General features: G+C 44.5%; 1 protein-coding gene across 4 annotated transcripts in view; it reads right to left on the bottom strand.

Moving 5' to 3' along the window:
- Positions 1-27,405, bottom strand: part of SLC35H1 (solute carrier family 35 member H1) — a 57,997-nt gene that overhangs the window by 8,318 nt on the left and 22,274 nt on the right. For 3 of the 4 annotated variants that reach the window (XM_077459204.1, XM_077459205.1, XM_077459206.1), the window contains exons 4-10: positions 24,405-24,555; positions 22,130-22,193; positions 21,970-22,042; positions 21,271-21,439; positions 16,147-16,230; positions 14,154-14,329; positions 1,983-2,112 (exon numbers count right to left, since the gene is read on the bottom strand). In XM_077459204.1, coding sequence (XP_077315330.1) covers positions 1,983-2,112; positions 14,154-14,329; positions 16,147-16,230; positions 21,271-21,439; positions 21,970-22,042; positions 22,130-22,193; positions 24,405-24,555 — 847 coding nt within the window. Of the gene's footprint in view, positions 1-1,982; positions 2,113-14,153; positions 14,330-16,146; positions 16,231-21,270; positions 21,440-21,969; positions 22,043-22,121; positions 22,194-24,404; positions 24,556-27,405 lie in introns of those variants that run through there. The other variant, XM_077459207.1, reaches the window with a different exon arrangement.

Here is a 27,405-nt window from a genome sequence, read left to right on the forward strand (position 1 = left end):
GCAACAATTTCTTTTTATTGCCAACCTCCCCAACAGTACATAATGACCCTTGACTGCCTACCCCAACTGCTTCATTCAGCTGCTAACAGTAAAGAACGATGACCTGTGCACAAATAACATACATACAGTGGGGAAAGTATTCAGACCCCCTTACATTTTTCACTCTTTGTTATATTGCAGCCATTTGCTAAAATCATTTAAGTTCATTTTTTCCCTCATTAATGTACACACAGCACCCCATATTGACAGAAAAACACAGAATTGTTGAAATTTTTGCAGATTTATTAAAAAAGAAAAACTGAAATATCACATGGTCCTAAGTATTCAGACCCTTTGCTCAGTATTTAGTAGAAGCCCCCTTTTGATCTAATACAGCCATGAGTCTTTTTGGGAAAGATGCAACAAGTTTTTCACACCTGGATTTGGGGATCCTCTGCCATTCCTCCTTGCAGATCCTCTCCAGTTCTGTCAGGTTGGATGGTAAACGTTGGTGGACAGACATTTTTAGGTATCACCAGAGATGCTCAATTTGGTTTAAGTCAGGGCTCTGGCTGGGCCATTCAAGAACAGTCACAGAGTTGTTGTGAAGCCACTCCTTTGTTATTTTAGCTGTGTGCTTAGGGTCATTGTCTTGTTGGAAGGTAAACCTTCGGCCCAGTCTGAGGTCCTGAGCACTCTGGAGAAGGTTTTAATCCAGGATATCCCTGTACTTGGCCACATTCATCTTTCCCTCAATTGCAACCGGTCGTCCTGTCCCTGCAGCTGAAAAACACCCCCACAGCCTGATGCTGCCACCACCATGCTTCACTGTTGGGACTATTGGTCAGGTAATGAGCAGAGCCTGGTTTTCTCCACACATACCGCTTACAATTAAGGCCAAAAAGTTATATCTAGGTCTTGTCAGACCAAAGAATCTTATTTCTCCCCATCTTGGAGTCCTTCAAGTGTTTTTTTTTTTTAGCAAACTCCATTTAGGCTTTAATGTGTCTTGCACTGAGGAGAGGTTTCCGTTGGGCCACTCTGTCATAAAGCCCAGACTGGTGGAGGGCTGCAGTGATGGTTGACATTCTACAACTTTCTCCCATCTCCCAACTGCATCTCTGGAGCTCAGCCACAGTGATCGTTGGATTCTTCTTTACCTCTCTCACCAAGGCTGTTCTCCCCCGACAGCTCAGTTTGGGACGGACGGCCAGCTCTAGGAAGGGTTCTGGTCGTCCCAAACATCTTCCATTTAAAGATCATGGAGGCCACTGTGCTCCTAGGAACATTAAGTGCATCAGAATTTTTTTTTGTAACCTTGGCCAGATCTGTGCCTTGCCACAATTCTGTCTCTGAGCTCTTCAGGCAGTTCCTTTGACCTCATGATTCTCATTTGCTCTGACATGCACTGTGAGCTGTAAGGTCTTATATAGACAGGTGTGTAGCTTTCCTAATCAAGTCCAATCAGTATAATCAAACACAGATGGACTCAAATGAAGGTGTAGAACCATCTCAAGGATGATCAGAAGAAATGGACAGCACCCGAGTTAAATATATGAGTGTCACAGCAAAGGGTCTGAATACTTAGGACCATGTCCTAATGTTGTCAACAATTCTGTGTTTTTCTGTCAATACAGGGTGTTGTGTGTACATTAATGAGGAAAAAAATGAACTTAAATGATTTTAACAAATGGCTGCAATATAACAAAGAGTGAAAAATGTAAGGGGATCTGAATACTTTCTGTCCCCACTGTATATGTGATATCACCATGAATGTCAGAAGGGGAATTTTGGTGGGTTTTTTTTTTTTTTTTTGCTGGTGGATCATCGTAATGGCAAGAAATATACAGCTAAAGTTGATACAAATATTATTATTTTTACTACTTTGGGCCAATTGTCTCTCAATAATACACAAAAAAAAAATCACCTGAATACACCAAGTAGTTGCAAAGATATATACAGTGTTTAGGCATTAGGATTTGCTTTAAAGGGCTCATATTTACCTTTTGAGTGTGTAGTTCTGAGAGCGACATGCAAAGTAATACCCGAAATACAGACTGCAAACCCCAACCAATTAAGCAGACTCATTTTATCACCCAACAGGTGTGTTGCCAACAGAAGTACACAGAGTTCCTGAAAATAAGAGAATAATCACCAGTTAAGATGCTACATGCAGCTGGTTTATTAGAAACCAAACATTTTTGTTGCTGGGGGTTCATAAACATTTCCAAGTAAGAAAATTGTTATTGAACTGGGACACGTCTAAGTCCTTTGTCACATTTTTGAAAAGATAAAATCAGATTGCCCTAAATGATATAAAGCTATCTGAAGTTGAGAACTCTGAACTTTCAACTGAAGGTCAGACTATTAAAACTTGTGCATACATTGTAAGGGACCACTCAGACCCTTTGATTACACTGACAATTGGATTTATGGGTTGGGGTAGTGCACCTATGATTATACATCAAGAACTCTCTCCACTGAAATATGCCGGACATTATTGGTATCAAGACATTTTAGTAATTAAAATACTGTACTTATTTAGAAATCATTAAAACCCATAAAAAGTATATTTGTAGGAGTCTTGATTTGTTTTTGTAGAGGCAAGAATCTCTATCCTTAAAATTTAGGCGCTTGAACAGAAATGGCCGCAGAGGCTCACGGGGTCTGGGAGGCTTAGCAGGTACTCTGTGAGCCCTCTCCACAGCAGACATTGGAGGAAATGATTCTCTCCCAGAGGCATTGCTAAGCCAGTTTTTAATAAAGGCAACAAGATTTTTCCCCTCTGTCTTCTCGGGAATACCCACCGGCCGGACGTTAATACATCTTAGGCCGCGTACACACGGGCGGATTGTCTGCCCAACTAAGTTCGTCAGACAATCCGACAGACAGTCCGTTCAACTTTTGAATGAACGGACTTGACCATACACGATGAACAGACAGTCCGCTGAAAGCTTGCGCGATGACGTGTACAGCACGTACGACGGGACTAGAAAAACGACGTCCAATACACTGCAATGCAACCTTCGGCCGTGTAAATCCTTTCTGAGCATGCGCCATACTTAGTCCGTCCAACTTGCCTACTCACGAGCGGACTGTCCGCTGAAACCAAGTTTGGACGGACAAAACCAAGTTTGGACAGACAAAATTACGGAAATTCCGAAAGACTAAGTCCGTCAGACTGTCCGCTGAAAAAGTCCGCTGAAGCCCACACACGAGCGGATTGTCCGCTGAAACACGGTCTAAGTTGGGCAGACAATCCGCCCGTGTGTACGCGGCCTTAGCCTGTTCTCCATGTATTCCAAATGGGTCGCATGGCCTTAAGGGATTGAACATGATGCACGTCATGCTGTAGTGGTGCCATCTCATCTTCCACATTGCCCATTCTATCCTCTAAGGCTACTCAGTTTTGGCATATCTTGTCTCACAAGATTAATCTCTATTTTAACCCTTTTTATTTCAAAGGTTAAATCAATGACTGCATTGCAGGATGTGACTGCAGTAAAGATATTTCTGTGTGGGTTCAGGGACAGGCGTACATGTTCAGCATATATGGCTGTAGGGTCTGAGTTATTCATTGTGTACAATGCAGGTGAATCTGCTGCGTCTTCAGGCCAGACAGCCTTTGGTTCGGTCAGCATAGAGGTAGAGTCACCAGGCTCCTCTGGTAAAGGGATTGCCTTAGCAGGGGTGTCCTTTACAGCGGATTTGGCAAAGAGCTTCAATGCTGAATCTCTGGCCGAAGTTAACGGCCAGCCGCCATCTTGCCCTGCATGGTCTGCTGTAGCCTGGAGCCTCTTTCCCTGCCGCAACATAATTTCCCGGGAGATGACGAGCCAGGAAGGGAGAGACAACACTGGAGATTGTGAGCAGGATATGTGAAGATCAAAGAAGCAGGCTCAGGAACAGATTGTCCGGATAATTATCAGGATCAATAGTGTAGAGAGTGCGCCACACATCCTACCTCGTGAGCTGCCAGCCACACCCCAGTGATTTGTTTAAACATACAGCATAAAAAAAAAAGTGCTGATACTTCAGTGGAGCAAGATGCTATAAATTTCAGAAAATAAATGCTCATCCTCCTTTTGGAGCAAGCATTTAGCATCCAAACTTGATGCTACCTGGACTCTGACTTTAGCATGGTGAATTTACTTCGGACACTAATCAATTACCTAAAGCACCTTGGTCTCAATACCAACCTAATTATATGCACCCAGCAGTGCATCTCTACTCAGTGGTTGAACACAAACTAACACATTTGAACGCAAGGCCCCTTTCACGCGTGCGGATCGTTCAGGTGCGCCTGTCAGTTTTTTTAAGCGGAGCTGAACGGACGCTCCATACAGGTCTATTGACCGACGGATGTGAGCGGTGACATGCGCTGACATCCGACCCGCTCTGATCTGCTAAAGTGTGACGAGTGGAAACCCCATTTTTCCATCCGTCTGGCAGATCGGATGAAAACGGACTCTACGGTCCGTCTTCATCCCATCGCCCATAAAGCAGAGCGACGCTCTGACAGGTACGTCCCTGCACAGTGTGCAGAGACGGACCTGTCATCTGCCTGCTCAGTGGGGATCGACGGTGCGGAGCAAAGGGGAGCCCGTACATGGACACATACGTGTAAAAGGGCCCTAACAAGGGGAATAATTCTAATAATTGGGAGATTTTATTCAGTTCTTTAGGAGACAGTTTTTTTTGAGGGGATGCCCATCTGTCCTATTAGTACCCCTGCATTTACTACTGTCATGGGTTTTTGGTTCCAATCTATGGCATGCTTAGGATTGCAAATTATATCATATCCTTTTTCATATGCTAAAGAAACATGCTATATGTTACCTCTGAAACACAGACTCCTCTTCGCTGCTCTGAAGTTTCAACACTTTTTATGTAAAGACAATAACATATGCCTTCTGTGCATGAAAGGTAAAATAGACACGTGACATTCAGATAATTACATAATGATAGTTAATCAGTGGCAATTTGAGACTAAGCTTTCAGGGACTTAAAGTTTAATTTCTGCCTAACCACAACTATTTTTAAATAATCCAATAGCTATAACTTAATAATTTATCAATCCTATGCAGAAAAGTTTTAAGTGCAAGGAGATTAGAGCAATCACATAAAACTAAAAAGTGCTGAATCTATGAAGACAGCAAATATCACTCAATATTGTTCATAAAATAGGAAATAACTGTTTAGTTAATACCAACTATACCTAAAGATAGAATTAGGTAACAAATATATATCAAAACAGTGAAGACACCATACATAATAATGAATTATCCTAATATGATGTGAACATTCAAAGAAAGGAGCAATGTGACATCCAATGACCAATTGCCTTAAAACATTAATAAAACATCAATATAAGTGAAAGAAATCATAACATTGAATATTAAAGTGTTCATAAAGTCCATGAAAAGTATCTATTTTCAAAATATTCCACGGTGATATGGTGACAGCATAAATCTCCAAAACGAACGTGAACCATGCACAACCTCCACCACAGATATTACTGCCGCTTACCGAAGGTGTATGGTTCCTTATTACAGAGAACCATGCAGAGCGGATGACTGATTCCCCCAGTCCAGGGTTTTCACAATGGATACAAAGGAACTCTGGAACCCGTTCGCCTCCAAATACACTCCCTCTCACCGGTTTACATAGAAAGTAATAAAACTCACAATAGTGTAAAACCTGAGTAAATTTTAATCGAATGTAAGAGACAAATGCGCACTTACAGAAATAATGTTTAAAACGATCGTTAAGCAAATCCGAGCCGGCCGGTCTCGATTCGCGCCCAATACTTCCGCAAACAAACAACGCGAGCTGGTGGCGTCAGGACGTCGCTCCTCCTCCCTACGCGTTTCGTCACTATGGGACGTGGTCACGGGGTACGGGCGGCATCCTGACGCACCGCTTAAATAATACAAACAATAAACCAAGCCTCAGTTTGACCCCGGAACTGAGACGGAAAACGCCATCTTGGTTTAGGGAAAAATAGCAATAACTAGTGCTGCCGAAAACGGCCATCATATTGAATAGATAGATTTAGCAAATAAATAAAAAATGCAAATTCGAAAGACTATGCAACAAAACAGGAAGCATACATACGATAAGAAAAGAAAAAATAAATAAATAAAAAATTGAAAAAAGTCAGCCCCCAAAGGCATATATATTAAAAATGAATATAAACTAATTGCCCATATGGTCACATTAAAGAGCCCATATAATACATTAAAAGAACCTTACAAGGGCTCCATATACAATTAATTAGATCGGGTAAGCCATCTAAATGTATTAACCACATGTGTGATCCACTCAATACCAAAGGCCAAAGAGTTCCAGGGTTCCTTTGTATCCATTGTGAAAACCCTGGACTGGGGGAATCAGTCATCCGCTCTGCATGGTTCTCTGTAATAAGGAACCATACACCTTCGGTAAGCGGCAGTAATATCTGTGGTGGAGGTTGTGCACGGTTCACGTTCGTTTTGGAGATTTATGCTGTCACCATATCACCGTGGAATATTTTGAAAATAGATACTTTTCATGGACTTTTTTTTTTTTTAACCAGAGTAGAGTTTATTGAGCATACATAAAAAAAAAGGACTACAGAGCAATACTCAAACATAAGTGGGGGGGGGGGGGGAAGGCGCAACAAGCGCCAAGCACCATGGAAAAGCAAAAAAAAACACACACATTCCATGTCAAGCAGGATAGCCTGGAAAATACAGTGTACATAATAGCATGACCATAGGTAATACACATATACATGTAACAGGGTCTCAAGGCGAATATATCAAGGGGAAATACTGCCCCCAACCACATACGATATTTATCCAGTGCAGCAATGAGGACTATTCATCCACTCATCCCAAATCTTATGAAATTTCATAGGGCAGCCTCGGTTAGCATAAATGAGTCTCTTATAGGGTAGCGTTTGGTTTACAGCTCTCAGCCACTGCTGGAGCGTTGGGGGATCCGGTCTGAGCCACAATCTGGCTATCTGCATCCTGGCAGCAAAAAGGGTCTCTTGTAGGAATATTCTAAGATATTTACTTTCATCTTGAAGGGGAAGGAGACCGAGTATACATTGTCTTGGGCAGAGCGTGAGGGGGGACCCCATATGGTCATGTAGGAACTGGACTATCTGAGCCCAATACCTCTGGACGGGAGGGCAAGTCCAGATAAGATGATAAAATGTACTGGCCTGATCACCACAGCGGGGACACGCAGGGTCAAATCCTTGTCTGTATTTAGATAACCGCCCAGGGGTGATGTAGGCCCGGTGAAGTACGTATAAATGCGTCAATCTATCCGACATTTTGGGGGACACCTCCACCGATACCGATAGTATCTCACCCCACTGCTCATCCTCCAGAGGGCCAACATCAACTTCCCATTTAGGTTTGAGACTATATGCGTGGGCCGTAACCCGAGGAGCAAGGAGGTGTGCATAAATAGTGGACGTAAGCTTATAGGAGTCGTTGCCAGTAACCAGGCCCGCCAAGGGGGTACATTCCAGAATCGGAGGCGAATTCCCAAATTGAGCCTGTAGGGCGTGGCGGACCTGAAGGTAACGGAAAAACACCTGATTCGGGAGGCCAAACTCATCTTTAAGTGCCTGGAAGGTCTTAATACCCTGAGGTGTGTAGAAGTGAGAGACATAGATAACCCCTTTACATATCCACAGTTTATAATCCGGGATTCCCAACAGCTCCGGGATATCGAGGTTATCCCAGAGAGGCGTATGTGCATGCAAGGGGGGTGCCCCGGACCTAGACCGCGCCACACCCCACAATCGGCAGTGGTGCGCAATCATGACACGCTGGCAGTTCGTAACAGGGCTAGCTCTATGTTTACAAAAAAGTATTTGAAAGGGGTGCGCAATGATATCCGCCACCGAGGTACACACCAGGAGGGAGTATCTCAGCTTGTCATGCATGTTCAGGTAATAAAAATGAGAGAGTTGGGAGGCCAGGTAGTACGTCTCTAGGTCGGGAAGCGCCGCGCCGCCAAGACGGACCGGACATTTGAGGGTCTGCCAGGCCAGCTTGTGCCTGGAAGAGCCCCAGACAAAGGAGTTAAGGATCGATTCCATATCACGGAATAATCGCGACGGTATACGGATTGGGGCATGCCAAAAGACGTACAGGAGTTTGGGGAGGAGAATCATTTTGAAAAGACCCAAGCGGCCCATGACCCCGAGAGGGAGCCTGGACCAAACCTGGGTCTTCCGTTTCAGCAGATGGAAAAGGGGCTCGAGGTTAAGATTAATGTAGTCTGTGAGGGAACGAGAGCAGTGAATGCCGAGGTACTTAATGCGGTCCGTGCGCTCGAGAGGCAAGGAGGCTTGCGTACACGTGGGGGCGGCGGGGTCGATAGGGAGAATTTGTGATTTTGACCAATTAATGCGTAGACCCGAAAAAACCCCAAAACGACCAACCACCTCCAAAACCGCCGCCAAGGAGGGGCCGGCATCCTCCAGATATAGCAACATGTCATCCGCATAGAGACTAAGTACCTCCGATAGTTGACCCTTGCGGAGACCGTGGATATCCGGGTGTGCTCTGATGGCCAGAGCCAAGGGCTCCACCGCCAGCGCGTACAGCATGGGTGAGATGGGACATCCCTGCCGGGTGCCCCTCTTCAAAGGGAAGGGACTGGAGATCTGACCATTGACGAGAACTCGGGCAGTGGGGGCCTGATAGAGAAGCTGTATCCAGCGCACAAATTTAGGGCCAAAGCCATAGCTGTGTAGGCACTTCCACAGGTACCCCCACTCCACCGAATCAAATGCCTTTGCGGCATCCAGACTAACAACCACCCTAGTACCCACGTTGTCATGGGAAGCCTGTAAATTCATAAACAGTCTGCGTAAGTTGAAGGCCGTGTTTTTGCGGGGCATAAAGCCGGTCTGATCAGTGTGTATGAGATGGAGTATCACCTTATTAAGCCTGAGGGCGAGGATTTTGGCCAAAATCTTCACGTCCAGCTGCAGGAGCGAGATGGGGCGGTAGGAGTCAGGGTAGAGAGGGTCCTTGCCAGGCTTAGGGATGAGGACAAGCAGCGCCTCACTCATGGAACGGGGGAGTACACCGGTTTCAAAAACATGAGCGTATAGCCGGCAGAGCTTAGGGAGTAGGGTCTCCTGAAATTGATTATAAAACTCCCTGGGGAGGCCGTCTGACCCCGGGGCCTTAGAAGGTGGCAAACATGCTATAGCCTCCGCTATGCAGTCCTCGGTAATGGGAGCCTCCAAAAGCTCCACCTGCGATTCGGAGAGGACAGGGAAATCCACCGTCTGCAGTAGGGCACGCAAGTCATCCAAGGAGCCAGAGGCCTCAGAAGTGTACAGGTCGGCAAAAAAGCGCCGAAACTCCTGGGCTACCTCCTGTGGATCCGACAGCGTGATTCCCGCCGCAGACACGAGCTGGACCACAACCGGGGGGCCATGGTCCAGGCGAGCCAAATAAGCCAGTAGACCCCCTGCCCTCTCCCCATATTCATAGACTTTTTGTTTGGTAAAGAAAATCTTTCTCCCCGCTCTATCCAGGTGTAGTTGGTCAGTAAGCCTAGACTGTAGTCTTAACTTAGAGGAGTTGGAGGGGGTGGGATGCGCCAAAAATGCGCCTTCCAGCTCCACCAGCAGCTCCTCAGCTTGCTGGATAGCGAGCCCCGAGGATTTCTTGAACTGGTTAATGCGTGTGGACATAAACATACGGGCATGCAATTTAAAAGCCTCCCAAACCAGCCCGAATGGTGCAGAGTCCGCATTTGTCTGAAAATAATGAATCCATTCCTTCTGGACAGCCTCCAAATCAGGGAGAGCCGTCAGCCAGAACGGGTTCAATCTCCACAAACGGGAAGCCGGTGTGGAGGGCAGGCGAAGCCGAGCCCAACACGGCGAATGATCAGACAAGACCCGAGTCCCAATCTCCGCCTCCAAAAGACACGGAAGCAGGGTAGGGGAACACAGAATCAGGTCTATCCTGGACATTGCATCATGTGCTGGCGTGAAACAGGAATACTCCCTGCGGGAGGGGTGTTTATACCTCCAAACGTCCGTCAGAGCAAATTCGGCTAAAAAGTTGCCGAACCTGGTCCGAACCGGGGGAGAGGAGGGGGCTTGGGAGCGGGTGAGTCTATCCAAGGCAGGGGACACCACAGAGTTAAAATCCCCCAACCATAGCGACGGCAACGTTGGGTGCCGCAACATAAAATTAACACCGTGCTGGAGGACCTCAAACTGGAAGGGTGGGGGAATGTAAAAAGCTAAGAGCAAAAATTCAAGACCCCCTGCCGTGATGTGCAGGAATAAATAGCGACCCCGCCTGTCAGAGCATAAATCATGAAGGCAAAACTGAACGGACTTGGCTACAAGTACAGCTACCCCGCTGGAATTACTAGTAAAGGGGGCATGGTACATCCACCCCACCCAAGGTTTTTTAAGGGATAGCTGTAACTGACCCGTGATATGTGTCTCGGTAAGTACCATGATATCAGCCCTCATCTGTTTAAGATGGGAGAGCACCGCAACCCTCTTTGATTTTTCCCGCAGGCCACGCACGTTCCACGTGACTACCTTAAGGGAAGCCATAACAACTGGAAGATGCAATTCAGGAATAAGGAGACATATGTTGGCCATAAAGACCCAGCCACCCCCATCGGGGAGCCCCCGCAAGGGAAAGCGGCTAAGGCTGACGCGCCACCACCACCCTGCGCAGGGGCTGCCCGTCTAGTAAATACCAGGGTCAGGGACAACCCCCGCAGCGGTGAAGGCACAGGGGCAAACACAAGGACAATTAGCAGACATGGATTAGAGAATACAAACATAAAAAGGGCATGGTGCATAAACATTGAACAAAAACTATAACTGGTAGAGTAGAGCAGAACAGCGCCTACACTGGACCGGCAAGGCAGGCAAAACACACAGTAGTCCAGTAGCCACATGGAAACTGAGGCCGGCCAGGGAAACACACTTTGGAGTGACAGGAGGGACCGCGCCCAGCCATCCCGGACCGCAGGAGGAAAATCCAGATCCGCAGAGCGAGAATGGCCAGACACACTCCCAAATGGGGGAAGGGGCGAACAAAAGTCAACTGTGCTGTGCAGCTGGGTAGGGGGACACGGCATGGGAAAGTCTCAGTCAATACCAGTGCCCATTTTCCCGGCTGCCAAAATGTCTAAGGAACGGTGGGACCCATGTTTAGCAAAACAAAAGGGGAGAACATGCGGCTGAAGCAGGGGCATGCAAATATTGATCAGGGGCACACGAGAAAGGCAGCCAGGGATCAAGGAGAGGGAGGGGGGCCAGCAAAACGGGGGAAGGTGGCAAAAGTGCAAAGTTACTCACTGCATGGGATGAAGCCGGCCATCATAAGGAGACATTACAGACAGGGCCCAGACACACGGAGGCCATCAGTCAAGCAGGGGTACCATCAGGGCGTTGTTCCAGCCAGGAAAGGGCAGCCGAGGGATCCTCAAAAAAGTGAGCTTTGCCGTCCCGCACTACACGGAGTCGTGCAGGGAACATCATAGCGTATACCAGATGGCGGGTGCGGAGCTGGCGCTTGACTTCCGTGAATTGAGCCCTCTTCTTCTGGATCTCCGCAGAGAAGTCTGGGAACACCGCTATACGCTTATCTTCATATGGGATGTTACCTTTCTCCCTGGTGAGGCGGAGAACCGCGTCCCGGTCGCGGTAATTGAGCATCTTCGCGATAAAAGTGCGTGGTGGAGCACCAGGAGGCGGGGGTCTAGAGGCCAGGCGGTGGGCACGCTCGACCGCAAAGGTAAGTGAGAAGGCCTCCCGACCAAAATTGGCGATCAGTAGACGCTCTAGGAATGCTGGGGGATCATTGCCTTCTGCCTTCTCAGGCAGCCCCACAAAACGAAGGTTGGAGCGTCTCATCCTGTTCTCGAGCTCGTCCTGCTTAGCTAGGACAGTGGATAGCTGATGCTGCAGTCTTTCGGTAGATATTTGGAGGGGGGGGATGTCATCCTCCACCTGGCCCAGCCTGCGCTCCGTCTCCCCGACCCTCTCGCGCAGCTTGTGCATGTCCTGGCGAATGAGGGAGATGTCAACCTTCACCTCCTCGATCCTGGAGGTGAGAGAGGTGCGGCAGAGGGTCACAGCCTCGAGGATGCGTGCCGTGTCGCCCGACGGAGGATTGTCAGCAGCCGGGCCCGGAGCGACGCCATCTTCCTCCACGAGGTCCGGGGCATCAGCACGGAACCTTCCCAGCTTCGCTAGGGCTCCCTGGGACTTTTTGGGCGGCGACATTCGGGCTCACGGTGCTCCCGGTGGAGGTAGCGCCGCTCTCCGGGTAAAGGATCCAAAGGGGTCCGCAAGGATAGAAGAACGGATAAAGGGCAGCCGGAGCTCACAGAAAGAGCGTCCTACTCCATGCCGCTGCAGGCCACGCCCCCCACTTTTCATGGACTTTATGAACACTTTAATATTCAATGTTATGATTTCTTTCACTTATATTGATGTTTTATTAATGTTTTAAGGCAATTGGTCATTGGATGTCACACTGCTCCTTTCTTTGAATGTTCACATCATATTAGGATAATTCATTATTATGTATGGTGTCTTCACTGTTTTGATATATATTTGTTACCTAATTCTATCTTCAGGTATAGTTGGTATTAACTAAACAGTTATTTCCTATTTTATGAACAATATTGAGTTATATTTGCTGTCTTCATAGATTCAGCACTTTTTAGTTTTATGTGATTGCTCAAATTTCCTTGCACTTAAAACTTTTCTGCATAGGATTGATAAATTATTAAGTTATAGCTATTGGAGTTTTTCACACAGGTGTATTTTTTGTTTAGTAACTTTTTTTAGCGCAACCCACCCTTTTTTCCTTTATGCCAAATGTAGTATAACATTTGGGTTGCTGCTTTTCCCTAGTTTTTTATTTGATAAGCGCGGTTTTTCCTCTTTTTTATTTTTAAATAATGTCTTACTACTCCTATCCTCCTTAACCTATGTAAAAAAAAAAAAAAAGTGTATGCTTCTTTTTTTTAGCCCACTCTGGTCCGGTCACATGATTCCTTGTGCCATTGAGTGACTGGCTGCAGGGGAGAGGAGTGAGCACTCAACAATGGCTAGGATTTCTTGGAGCTTTGACGTCACACCCATAAGCTCCCATGGCCCAGGCGATGTTGGCACTCTCTCTTCTCCTTTGCAGCTGCCCGATTACACCGACACAGGGGAGCCAGAGCTGTGTGATTATATGACCAGGGCAGGCTGAAAATAGGTCTGTATACAAATCTTTTTTACATAGGGTAAACGGGATAGGTAGCAGAAGGGGGAGGAAACATTTTTAGGACTAGTTATGGGTAGGCATGAATTCCACTTTAATTTTGATGTCATACTTCCAGTGTCTTGGTAACCCTTAAGTGCGACATTTTTCGATTAAGAAAGTTATTTTCATTATGTGGCAATGCTTTAATATAAGCATGTTAAAAGAGGCTCTGCCGTAAATTAGCCCATTTATTTTTCACAACTCTGCCCCGAGCTACATCACCAATCTTGTCTCCAAATATCACCCAAATCGTCCCCTCCGTTCTTCTCAAGACCTCCTACTCTCAAGCTCTCTCGTCTCCTCCTCCCATGCTCATCTCCAGGATTTCTCCAGAGCCTCTCCAATCCTCTGGAACTCGCTATCTCCACTAGTCCGGCTATCCCCTACTCTTGCTACCTTCAGGCGATCCCTGAAAACTCATCTATTCAGGGAAGCCTATCACGTCTCCACCTAATCTCCTACCACTTCCATCAGCTCATTCCCGACAGTTATAACCTTTTGTACCACCTGCCCCACCCTATTAGATTGTAAGCTCTTCTGAGCAGGGCCCTCTTAATCCGCTTGTATTTTATTGTATTGTAACTGTACTGTCTCCTTTTTATATTGTAAAGCGCTGTGTAAATTGCTGGCGCTATATAAATCCTGAATAATAGTAATAATTTTCAACAGAGCACACAATAATGACATGTTAGCAAGAACTGAGTTTGCTAGGTGCAGGATACCATTCAAAATAAATGACACCCCAACACGTATTATGCCATACATACACGTAGGTCTGAATGGGCCCTAAATATGTGTCCAATGTTATAAAATGATCGTACTCTGCACAAAACAATATACACCTAACTTTACCTTGAAAATACCAGCTATGGACAGGGTGAGACCAGATGTTTTTGAAACTAGTAGAAACTCTGAATATCCCAGACCAAATGCCAGGAGTCCACCCAACCCAAGTGTGCCGAAAAGTACAAGCGACTCATTAATGTCATGATAGCGGAACAACTGCTGTGACGTGGACATATGAAGACCTGCAGAAGAAAGATATATAAAAAGAAAACCCAGGTCAGCAAATAAGAACATAAGGCAATCACCGGAAAGCTGACCACACACACACATTACAATATGATTGCACAATCCGCTTTAACGGTGGTCATACAAGCTTTTTTTTTCCACCTGATCGATGTGTGATTCAATAAAAACAACTAAATCTGCAAACAATGGAATAATAGCCATAACTTCCTTCCCATTTATTGAGGCTCAATTTCATTTAGATTCAAATCAAACTGAGTCGATTGGTCAGGGCAGAAAACTATCAATTGTTTTGCATTGATTGGCAGCACTGTGATGCTTTGCCATCATACTTTGATCAATCAGATTATGAGATTACATGGTGGAAACATAGATGAGAGTGATGGTTTATGATAATAAAATTATGATCATATCTCATCTATTGATCAAAATTTACTTCCCCATATATGGCATATCAATAGAACGGTTTGTCGACTATAAAAGGATTACTCCTATCGAGAAAGAGATTGACCAGAAAAGAAATCGATCATTGATTGAAGTGTGTATTGGCCACTATTAGACTTAAAGTGTTTGTAACCCTAAAAAAATAAAAATAATAATAATATAATAACAACTTTAACCACTTTCAGACCGGACCATTTTGCTGGCTTAAGACCAGACCACTTTTTGCAATTCGGCACTGCATCGCTTTAACTGACAATTGCGCGGTCGTGCGACGTGGCTCCCAAACAAAATTGACGTCCTTTTTTCCCCACAAATAGAGCTTTCTTTTGGTGGTATTTGATCACCCCTGCAGTTTTTATTTTTTACGCTATAAACAAAAAAGTGTGACAATTTTGAAAAAAAAGCATTATTTTTTACTTTTTGCTATATTAAACATCCCCCCCCAAAAAAAAAAAAAAAAATATATATATATATATATATATATATATATATATATATATATATATATATATATATATATATAAAAATTCCCTCAGTTTAGGCCAATACATATTCTTCTGCATATTTTTGGTAAAAAAAAAAAAAAATAAAAAAAAAAAAAAAATCGCAATAAGCGATTGATTGGTTTGTGCAAAATTTATAGCGTTTACAAAATAGGGGATAGTTTTATGGCATTTTTATTAATAATTTTTTTTTTACTAGTAATGGCGGTGATCAGCGATGTTTATTGTGACTGCGACATTATGGCAGACACATCGGACATTTTTGACACATTTTTGGGACCACTGTCATTTATACAGCAATCAGTGCTATACAAATGCACGAATTCCTGTGTAAATTACACTGGCAGTGAAAGGGTTAACCAGGGGGTGGCAGTGTAGGGGTTAAGTGTGTCCTAGGGGCGTGTTACTAACTGTGGGGGGCTGGGCTGTGTGCTAGTGAACACTGATCTCTGCTCCAATCACAGGGAGCAGAGATCAGTGTCACTTGTTGCTAGGCAGAACGGGGAGATGCGGTTTACATCGTCATCTCCCCGTTCAGCCTCCCCGTGAGACGATCGCGGGTATGCCCATGGCGACCGAGTCCACAGCACCCGCGACCGGACTCCTGGGCATCCTGACTGGCACGCACGCACGCGATGGCAGGGCGGCAATTTCAACTGGACGTACCTGTACGCCAGCTTGCCTGCCCTTGCCATTCTGCCGACCTACATAGTCGTGCGCCGGTCGGGAACTGGTTAATTGTCACTAAACTACTCCAGTACTACTAATTCAAATACTCCTATTGACATCACACACCAACTACACCTAATGATGGTACTGTAGTTCTACTGCAATAGCAAAATCAACTGCATAAGTTAGCACATTCTCACCTTCAATACCCACAAACAAAGGGAACAGGCTGAGGAACATAAGAGGTTGTAAGTGAAACATGGTGTCTATGGGATTCTGTAAACCTGGGGGGGGGAATAATACACACAATAAATACACTTTACTGATTAGCTGACTATTCAATGCATCCTTTTCTCTGCAGAAAGTACCAAATTTACCTTAAAGTGGATGTAAACGCAAAATGTTTTATTTGTTTTGTCTGGCACAATATAGAGTATGGGATTTCAGATCATCTGTGCCCAGTCTTGCCACAAAGAGTTAATCCAGCTCTGAGCAATCCTCATATCTTTTTTCAGTGAAATAAAACAAACTGTGAAATCTTTGCCTGTTCTTCCCCCTTGCTGTGAGTGACAGGTGATTTACATATCTCGTGCACTGGCCTAAGACATGCATTATTTTTTAATTCCCTCCCACTCTTTTCTTCAGAAGCTCTGCAAGGATTGGCTGTTCCACACCTCAGCACGATTTGGCATGCTGAAGTCATGTTGGGACTTTTCTGGGTTTTGACTGGATGTTAGTGATCATAGCAGAAGTTCAGTGTAAGAAATACACAGGAGAAAATGCATGTTGATAAGGGGAGTGTAGAGGTGGGCGGGGAGTCTACTGACATCATGACTCCACCCACTGAGCCCTGGAAAACAGACCCACCCACAAAATCTGCAGTTTTTCGGGTCTCATAGCAGACAGAGGGGAGACATTTGACAGATAAATATACATGCAGGAGGCGTGTATATCCTTCTAGATAACCAATATTGCAGTCATTTAGAAAGGATGAGAGTGGGTTTACATCCAATTTAATTTCACTCCCCTTCCAGTACATACCTATTCTTTGCTCTTTAGTGGCTCTGTTCACCCACTGGGAAAGAAGAAAATGCCTAGTACTTATGGGTATTAAAGGGAACATGTGACTCACTCCATGTGAAAATACTGGTGCTTGAGGATAGGTCCAGTGCTGTCACGTTGAGGAGGTGGGGAATCCTCTGCTCTGGGTAAGCTCAAACTGCAGCAACTCAGTACTTACAAAGTGCTGTCTTTCTGCGTTCTTGACAGCTGAATGGAACAGTGGGGGAAGTGAGGTAAATGTACTGCTAATGAGTGCGGCATTTAAGTGAAGCATGAGCACAACACAGATTTACGTTAAGACCCCATTCACACCTGAGCGTTTTGTAGCTTGGAGCCTTGAAGTTACAAAACGCTGGAGGGGAAAAAAAAAAATCAATTATTCTCTATTTAGATGGTTCACATCTCCACTCCAAAACGCCTGGAGCCAGAAGATACAAAACGCCTGAAGCTTTAACAAGTTCCAGAACCTTTTTTTTTTTTTTTTTTTTTTTTTTTTAGGCAGATTTTGGCGTTTTTCTTCTTTTTACATTGGTGACCTTTTGCCCTGCACAAAATCGCTGCAAAACACGACGCAAAATTGAGGTAATATCACACGATTTTCTGCCTGAAAACGCTATGCTCAGGTGTGAATGGGGCCTAAAGCCTAACTTTAGGTTTTGGTGAACTTTAAATAGTAGTTTGAACCAAGCTGGTCCAAATAAACTATTTCCTTCACTACAGATCCACTGTACAGCCAAGCCTGCCAGATAACTGCTGCTCGATAAGTGCCAAAGGCTATACCCGACAGTGCTGATCATTGTATTCTGATGGCGGGGAAGTCTCTGGCTGTCAAAATACAATAGCTTAGTAGATGTGATTTCCCCATCCACCTTGATTATGTGGATGGGAATCAGGTCAGTTTTTTTCAGTCAACCTGCTGGTTGACCGAAAAAAAAACAACAGAATAATCTATGGGATGCTTAAAGCGGTAGTAAACTCGATATAAAAATGAAAAAATAAATTCCCCCTGCAAGGCAATATCATAATGTGCTAGTATACAACACATACTAGCACATTATGTGAAACATACCTTTAAACAAAGCCCTCCAGTGGGGAAGGATAAGCCACGATAACGAGCGGATGCACACACTCAGCAGCCAGTGGCTTAGCACAGACTAGAGCTGTGTGTGTATTCTTACTTAAATTTCGGTGTCCTTTGTGTATTTCTTCCAGATCTGTGCAGTAAGAAAGCATTAAACAACTAATGGACACTTTGGGGTCGATTTACTAAAGGCAAATATACTGGATAAATCTTCACATGCAAAGAAATAAAAAATAATAATATTATTTTTGCTTGTACATGATTGGATGATGGAAACCAGCAAAGCTTCCCCTCACATCTAGAGCAAATGCGCTTAATGTACACTGGGTTTTTTAAAGGTATTTAGTGCACACAAATTGGACTTACTGTACATTGTATCGTTGAGGAATATATTTAAAATTAGGGTTGCACCGACACCACTTTTTTAAGACCGTGTACAAGTACCAATACTTCCCCCCCCCCCCCTCCCCCCAAGTACTCACCAATACCGATAACTGACACTTTTTTTTAATGTCATGTTACAGTGGCACTAATATGCAACACTGATGGGCACTGATGAGGCATGGACTGTGTCAGTAGTTTTTTAAAAAAAAAAAAAAATTATTTTTACAAATAATTTTTTTAATTTTTTTTCCATTTTTTATATTTTTTTACAATGCTTTCTTTTTTGGGAGGGGACGGTATCAGTGGTGTTTTTTTTTTTTTTTTTACAATTTAACTTTTTTTTTTTTCTTGTTGAAAAAAAGTTTTTATTAAAGTTTGAACATATTTCTGCAGGTTATAAGGCGATACTGAACTAATGCATATAACAAAGTTATGTAGCTTGTGTACAAGTAAACACAACATGTCAGGAACTTATGCAGATTGAACAATGGACTCAGCAATTGGGTAGAAAACCTTCTGTCTATACTATTCATGAGATTCCACGCTGGGAGGGGGTTATGACTTTACGAGCCACCAGTGCATGTGTCAGCGGACGCAAGCCACCTATCCCAGATTTTGTTGTACTTATCTGCACAACCTCCGTTAATGTATTTGAACTTCTTGTAAGGAAGTGTCTTATATATATCTATTTTCCAGTCATTGAAGCTGGGGAGAATGGGTCTCATCCACTGTCTGGCTATAATTTTTTGGGCAGAAAACAGTGTTTAATGCCGAAATGCTTTAGTGAATTTGTCTATCTTAGAATCGGGGAATATCCCCAGTAGGCATTGTTTGGGGTTGAGGGTTAAAGGGGATCCCATGTCATCATGGAGGAAATCTGCTTCCATAGACTCCGAAGGACCGGACACGCCCAAATTAAATGGAAAAATGTCCGTCGCCTGATTACACATTGTACACGAGGTAGAAGACTGTTGCTTAAAGCGGGCGACTCTTAGGGGGGGGTAAAGATATGCTCGGTGCACAATATACAACTGGGTCAATCTGACGGAAAGTTTGGGGTATACATACAATTTAACTTTTAAATATTTATTACATTTCTTTGAGACAGGAAAAGGGACTAAGGACACAGATTCCCCAGTCCCTTTCTTTTCAGCCTCAGCTGCACTGGAGATGAATGGACAGGAGACGGAGGCTCCTGTTCATTCATAAACTGAAGCATCATAAACCATTTACGATGCTCAGTTATGAGTGGACAACAGTTAGTGATCATTCAGAAAAAGGAAGGAGCCAGTAAATTACATATTTATTGGCTCCTCCGTTCTCCATCCTGACAGATCTGAGACAAAGGAGGACACGGAGGGGGGCCCCCGGAATAGGGCACAGAGGGGGGGGCCCCCGGAATAGGACACAGAGGGGGGGGGCCCCGGAATAGGACACAGAGGGGGGGGGCCCCCGGAATAGGACACAGAGGGGGGGGCCCCCGGAATAGGACACAGAGGGGGGGCCCCCGGAATAGGACACAGAGGGGGGGCCCCGGAATAGGACACAGAGGGGGGGGCCCCCGGAATAGGACACAGGGGGGGGCCCCGGAATAGGACACAGAGGGGGGGGCCCCCGGAATAGGACACAGAGGGGGGGGCCCCCGGAATAGGACACAGAGGGGGGGGCCCCCGGAATAGGACACAGAGGGGGGGGCCCCGGAATAGGACACAGAGGGGGGGCCCGGAATAGGACAGAGGGGGGCCCCCGGAATAGGACACAGAGGGGGGGCCCCTGGAATAGGACACAGAGGGGGGGGCCCCCGGAATAGGACACAGAGGGGGGCCCTGGAATAGGACACAGAGGGGGGCCCTGGAATAGGACACAGAGGGGGGCCCAGGGGAGGACACAGAGGGGGACCCAGGGGAGGACACAGAGGGGGACCCAGGGGAGGACACAGAGGGGGACCCAGGGGAGGACACAGAGGGGGACCCAGGGGAGGACACAGAGGGGAATCCAGAGGGAGACAGGGACGGGGAGCAGAGGGGGACATGGAGGGGGTGATCGGTGCAGCGGTGGTGACAGTTACAATCACCGGTCCCCCTGTATAGCTTTCAAGAAAGCAGCTGAAAGCTGGGGAAGGGAGAGGAGGAGAAGCGTCTGCCAGCTGCTTTATTGAAAGCTACACGGGGGGAGTATGGTGATGGTAAATGGCTGCACTGATAATCTCCGAGGCTGACCAATTATCGTATTAGGCATCGCAGCATTTGCACGAGTACAAGTGCTCAGTATCGGTGCAACCCTAATTTTTCTTTTTTTTTATATGTATTCTTTATTAAATATTTGAAATACTTTGACAAATACAATAATAATTTTTGTTAAACATTCTTATTCTGTCTCACGTTTTAACATAAAATAGGAGGAGTAGAGAGAGCGTTTTACATAAAGCAAAGAGGCACAGTGAGTGATCGCAATTGTGGCGATTCATCTCTAAGCTCACCCCTATTTCCATTTAATTAATTTAGTTTCCTTATCCCTCCACCCTCCCTCCCTTACCAGTATCTACAAGGTTATCTTCCTACTACTGTTTTCCATATTCTAGTTATTTTTACTGTAGGATATTTATAGGTGCAACCCTAATTTAAATGAATATTTTTGTGCCCGAACTTCAGCTTGAAATTTTCAGAGGCCACCAAAAAGCAAAACAAAAAGGCTATTTATGATGGCCCAGCAAAAAGCTGCACTTATCTCATATGATATAAAAATATAATTGCTACATAAAAATTAACATACCTGTCAGCCATCACCCAGTACTTACCCAGCTCTGCCTTCTGCATGAGGATCTGGGTCAGAGTCCATCTGATCCCACCAAGACAGGAAGCAGCAAGTACCAAAATGAAACCCCTGGTGTCAAACTGCGTTGACTTGAATGTGAACATAAAAAGGCCTCCGGAAATGAGTAAGACCACCAGAATAAGGGCCGGTCTCTGCAGAAAGCAGGATTGATAACACAGGTTATAGTGCATAGGTCACACAGAAAGAGTTTACTATCCATTTACATTTTGCTGTGAATAATAACAGTATAGTTATACAAGTGTGTACACAGTACCAGTGGAAAGAACTACCAACATCTAAGGTAATCTGTATATTTGTCTTCTCAAATCTTTTAGGATTAAAGTCTTTTTAAAAAGAATGGAAAAATAAGTGTTATGGTATGTTGCCATATTGGATTAAACAAGTACTAACTTGAGTCTTCTGAAATAAAACTGCTTTTTTGGATCCGTGGAACCGATCCTATTCCTTTAGCAATATTAATGTGTTTCATCAAGCCGGAGAGCTTGTTTGTGTGAAATGTAGAAGTAAACATGGCTACATTTGCAAGGCATCAATCACAAAAATGTTGGCAGATTGGTGCTGTTGTGTTGCCTAAAGGTAATTTAGCTGTCATATGATAGCCAGATCCCTATGTATTCCCGTTCACTCCCTCTCCACCCTGCACATTCCTCCAGTGACTCACCAGTTCCTCTAACTTAAAGAGGAGGGAGAAGAAAAGGATGAAGAGAACTGCAGAGGACTTCGTCATGGTGTACCTGGTGGTAACAGAATAAAAAAAAACATAATAGCACTTGTACAAATATTGTTCTCTCTGATGATTAGTGTAGGTCTTACCAACTCACAGTGACACAGTGATGTACAGGAAGCTCCAATTAGAAAGTCCAATGTCCAGAGCAGTGGCCAAAGCTGAACATAAATAGCAATAGTTAAAATTCTGCCATGAGCCAACACTGTCAGGAACAAGTGTAATTTTCTATTTAAACTATATGTCGGAGTAAACTAAAAAAAAAAAAACAAAAAAAAAAAAACAAACATTTGCAATACATCTCTGCAATACCAAGGATATGTGTGTGAGCCGCTCCAGTTATATGGGAATGAGGTCCTGTGCCTACTACTATGAGTGCTGGCTGGGAAAGGAGCTTGTCTAAGCTCCAGGCAAAGGTAGAGAGAGTGACCTAAAAGTCCCAGGAGCCGTACATCAAGTCAAAACTTGCTGTATGATAGTGAATGAGTTTCAGCCTGGGCCCCCACCAGGCCATGACCCCAACACATTTCACTCCGGCCACCGGAGCTTACTCATGGGGACTCCCCCCCCCCATGAATAAACTCAAGTGGCCGGAGTGAAACACGGTGCGGGGCGTGGCCTGGCGGGGGTCCAGGCTGAAACTGCCATTCACCATCATACAGCAGGTCTTGACTTGATGTGCGGCTTCTGGGACACTTAGTCACATCTCTGCAATACATGCATAATGCTTTGACCCCTTAAAAACAATGCAAGTACAGAAAAATACCTGGTGATCCTTCCAGACAGGATCCAGTAAGCTCTTAAAGGATAAGTTCGCCTTTTGTAACATGTTACACCAATATTCAGAATGTAACATGTTACAAATGCACTGGCCCCTGCATTCCCCCCCCCCCCCCCCCCAGTGCCCATTTGGACAGCTAGTGGGGGATCTTATTTCCCCCGATAGAGGTCAACCGCCACCCGCCTGGCTGTGTCATCCAGTTACAGTGTTCTGTGAATGGGAAAAGTGCAAGTACCAACAGCCTTTGTGGCTGTCAGCTTGTAGTTCTCAAACTACTAGAGTTCTGTTGAGCGCTCTTGGTAGTTCATTGAGATTCCTGTCAGAGTGGAACTGCCTGACCCTATTGGAAGTACAGGCAGATCTGATCGTGGGTACAATGCTTTACAGGTCCCTAACAAAAAATAATAATAAATGTATATTTTTTAACCTGCAAAAAAATGTGCATTTATTTTTTTGTAAAAGTGAACTTCCATCAAAGGGTTTCCAATGCTGCACTACAGAACTCCACCTAGCCCTACCACCCCTACCCTCTCCAAAGGCATACATGGATTTCTTTGCCAGCAAAACAATGCTGCTGCTTTGACTCCCAAAAGCTTGCCCACACAATGGGGTTGATTTACTAAAGGCAAACAGGTTATTTACTTTTCAAGAGAAGCACTCTGCAGGGGAACTTTCCTCACAACTTAGTAATTGGATGATGTAAGTCAGCAGAGCTTCACCTCATTCACTCATTCAAGCTCTGGGGATACTTTCCTTGCAGTGTGTGACTGCACTTGCAAAGTGAACAGTCTATTTGCCTTTAAATCAACACCACTGTGTGCATGGAAAGGGCTCTTGAGTGAGTAATGTAGATCTGGGAGCTTTATTGCTTCTCTAGGAACTGAAAAAAGCACCCGCAGATTCCTCCTCCCAGCAGCTACTGGTGTAATGAAAGAATGAGGGGGGGGGGGGGGGGTGGGGGGTGGAGGGTGGGTTTAAACATTAAAGATCTGTACACAAAGGAGTCATGAATATCAGAAGCATTTGTGCAAGTAGCAGCCATAAGCTTGTGTTTGTTTTGTTCAGCCTGCTCCTGGCTGTCTGGATGGTTGGCACACCTAATCACTTTTACAGTGCATGTGGTGTGCCCACTCCCTTCTCTCCATGGTTCTAGGGCTCTCTTGCTCTTCCCTTGAGCCCAATACCACAAAAGACGGTTTTCAGGATGCCAGGTGGAAAGAGATTTAGGAACATCCATTCCTCAATTTCCCCTGCTGTTTATGAAGCCAGAAGTGCTCAGCTCAGAAGAAACAGAGAAAATGGGCACAGGTATACTTCTCTCTCTCTATATCTTTTTTGTAGAATACTTTGCGATAGCTCATTGAGCAAACTTATGTAAGAGGTGGGCTCATCAAAATATATTCACAGGTTACACCTTCAATGTTTCTTGAAACTTGATGTATTGTTATTATATTTTGATATACTATCTTTCCTATGTTTATAAGTATTGGAAACACGTAAATCTTTTTTGAATCTTCAATAAAAATAATTAGAAAAGAAACCACAAACTATAATATATGGTACTAAACAAAGGATAGAATGTTGCCTGTACCTGTAGGCGCCACTTTTTTGAGGTAGTCTGACCACGGTAGAATAACGCGTGCACGGCCGCTATAGCAGGTCATCAGTACTCGACTTACCGCTGACATAATGAAAATCATGAGCAGATGCACAAGAGTCATAAATAGAGGCAAGTGAAATCTCTGCAACAAAGAAAATAAAGGAAGTACGGAAACATGAATCATAACGCATATTTTGTTTTGTACAGTACACTCTAGTCAAACATGAAAATGTTGCATCTACACTGGCCCAGGATGCAGCCTGTCTGCTAAGTGACTAATGTTCAAGCTCTCACTCACCTTCGCAGTGCTCATTACACCCCTATAATTACCAATATTTTCTGAGTCAGCAATTTCCCTGGTTCTGAGCACCACCCTCTGCGGATTTCAGCGAGGATATTTGCACACGTTCAGAAGTATGGAACAAGAGCCTACAATTCCATCCAGGATCACATTGACAGTCTGAGGAATCTGGTTGATATGGATTTTAGAACAGAACTGTCTTCCAGGCATTTGGGAGATGGCAGAGACTGGAAGCATGTCTGCACAAATCCTACCAGCTTCTGGTAAACAGGCACTGCACATGCAACATTGGTGCGCATGTGCACACATCCGTCATGCCTGTGCAAAAAATGCAGCTTATTAACAAACTGCCTCCTGGAATAGCTGTGACGTAGCAATACCAAAAGGCAGCGGGGCCTGTCCTAGGACAAAACTCAGAAGAGAAGCAACATTTACCAAAAAAAGAAAAATATAAAAAATGTTTAGTATTTGCAAAAGGGGAGGTGACAAAGTAAGCGAATGCTTAGTGCCGCTTTAAACTCAAATTCTAGTTAATAAAAATCAATCAGTACAGTGCACAACAGCAATTGATTAAACACATGTCCAATATATCAATAGTACACAAAATACAAATATTCGTATTCTATTAAGGTTAATAAGCGACTTGAGTTCATAAACAAAATCCTGGTGCACTGTGAAGTGAATCATTTATAGATAGTGGGACATGAGATAGACTTGACCACGTGAGGCCACCATAACAGAGAGACAGGAGGCTTAGAAGTCTGCATTGTGGGTAATATTTATTGGCTAATTAAATTAAACCAATTACAGTGCAAGCTTTAGGGGGGGGGGGGGGTAAAGCTGTCCCCTTTTTATAACTGAAAAAGTGGGCAGTGTGCCTTGAATGCTTAAAGTAAAATCAGTTTAGTTGGCAAAGAAATAGTATCATCCTAAATCCAAACTTTTACTTTATGCAATTATATACATTTAGAAATGTCCTATAAACATATGTATGTCATTGCTAGTCTCAACGAGGCATAAAAATCTATAATCATTAAAATGGTTGTAAAGTCAGATTAGAATTACTGCCAACCCCTATAAAAATATCTTATTTCAGATGTTTTCTGAGTGGTCACATGGCCTCCAGCCGCTCTCCTCCCCCTGATCTAAGGGATACAGCTGACATCAGAAATCCCCCTCTGATGTCAGCTGGGAGGTCATGTGACTGCTGTGCTGTCCACTCAGCCCTTCCCACTGTAGTCCTCACATCAAGAGAGGAGTGTGACGGGAAGTCACATGACCACAAAGAGGAGATCGGAAAGAAGGTATTTAGCAGTGTCATTTTAAACAAACATTCAGGCCCCTTTCACACTTTTGGACAGTATGTCCGTATTTCATCCATCCATTTGCTATGGGATAGCGGGTGTCTGCGGATGAACATCCGCAGACACCCACTATTGTCCGCCTCCGCAATTGTACGATTCTGCAGACGGAGGAAAATCCTATTTTTCTATCCGTCTGCAGAGCGGATCGGATGAACACGGACAAACGGTCCGTGTTCATCCGATCCCCCATAGAGGAGAGCAGAGAGCTGACAGGGCGGTCCCTGCACAGTGTGCAGAGACCGCCCTGTCCGCCGCCGGCTCAGCGGGGACAATGGAACGATCCCCGCTGAGCAAGCGGATCATCACGGGGCGGATCATTACTGATCCGTCCCGTGTGAAAGGGGCCTAACACTGGAGTTGATTTACTAAAACTGAAAATTGCAAAATCTTGTGCCGCTCTGCAGAGAAACCAATCAGGCCCAAAAGGCCCCTTTTTTCTTTATTTTTTTTTTTTTTTTACAAAAAAAGGTTACAACCTCTTTAAAGCTACTTTTCAGCCTGGGGTTAAAAAAATAAATAAAATAAATCTAAACTATTATATATTCCCTTTAACATCTGTCTGAACTTTTACCATTCTTGGCATTTTTCCAAAATTAAAAATGCTCTTCTTTGTATCTCTGCTTGTCATGTTCATGAAATTTGAATTTGCTTTGCTGGCTGTTTTGCTTAGATGAAACTAAACAAAAAAATGGAAATGAGACATTTGACTGAAAAGTCAACAAAATATTCGGCTTCCTCACTGAAAGCTTTTACCTTCTCTTGTGAAAATCAGAAAATGTCTTCTTTTCAAATACAGCTCACCGCTCTGGTGAGGATTTAGATGGACTATGTCAGAGAATCTGGGAACACTAGATTCATAGTAGAATATGAAGAAATATAAAATGTTAAACCAGGTTCAAAATCTAAAATATATCGAAACCAAAAGATCAAAAACGTAATATTTTGCAGCTTACCAAACCTTACAATACATGTGGTGGCTGCATTTGTTTTATTTTTTTTGGCTTGGTACATTTTCTGTAAGTACAAAAAATACCTTTAAATCCCGTCAGAATACCAGTGTACGTGAAAATGCTCCCGATACCCAAAACCCCTACTTTGCGTGCGATTTGCATCCATACAAAATGAATGGACGCAAATCGCACTGCAACAAATTGCATGTGATTTAAACAGGAATGCGGTGCGATTCCTGTCTGAATAACATGTGGTTTTTCTGTACCACTCCCGTGTGAACCCAGCCTTGTCATAGTGATTTTGTGTGATTTCTGAGTTCACACAGGAGCAGTGCGGGAAACCTCCCTGTATGATGGGTTTCACCATCTCCGGCTCC

This window comes from Lithobates pipiens, unplaced genomic scaffold, assembly GCF_037356315.1.
Source record: "Lithobates pipiens isolate NorthernLeopardFrog02 unplaced genomic scaffold, aLitPip1_a1.2 Scaffold_28, whole genome shotgun sequence".
Taxonomy (NCBI): Eukaryota; Metazoa; Chordata; class Amphibia; order Anura; family Ranidae; genus Lithobates; species Lithobates pipiens.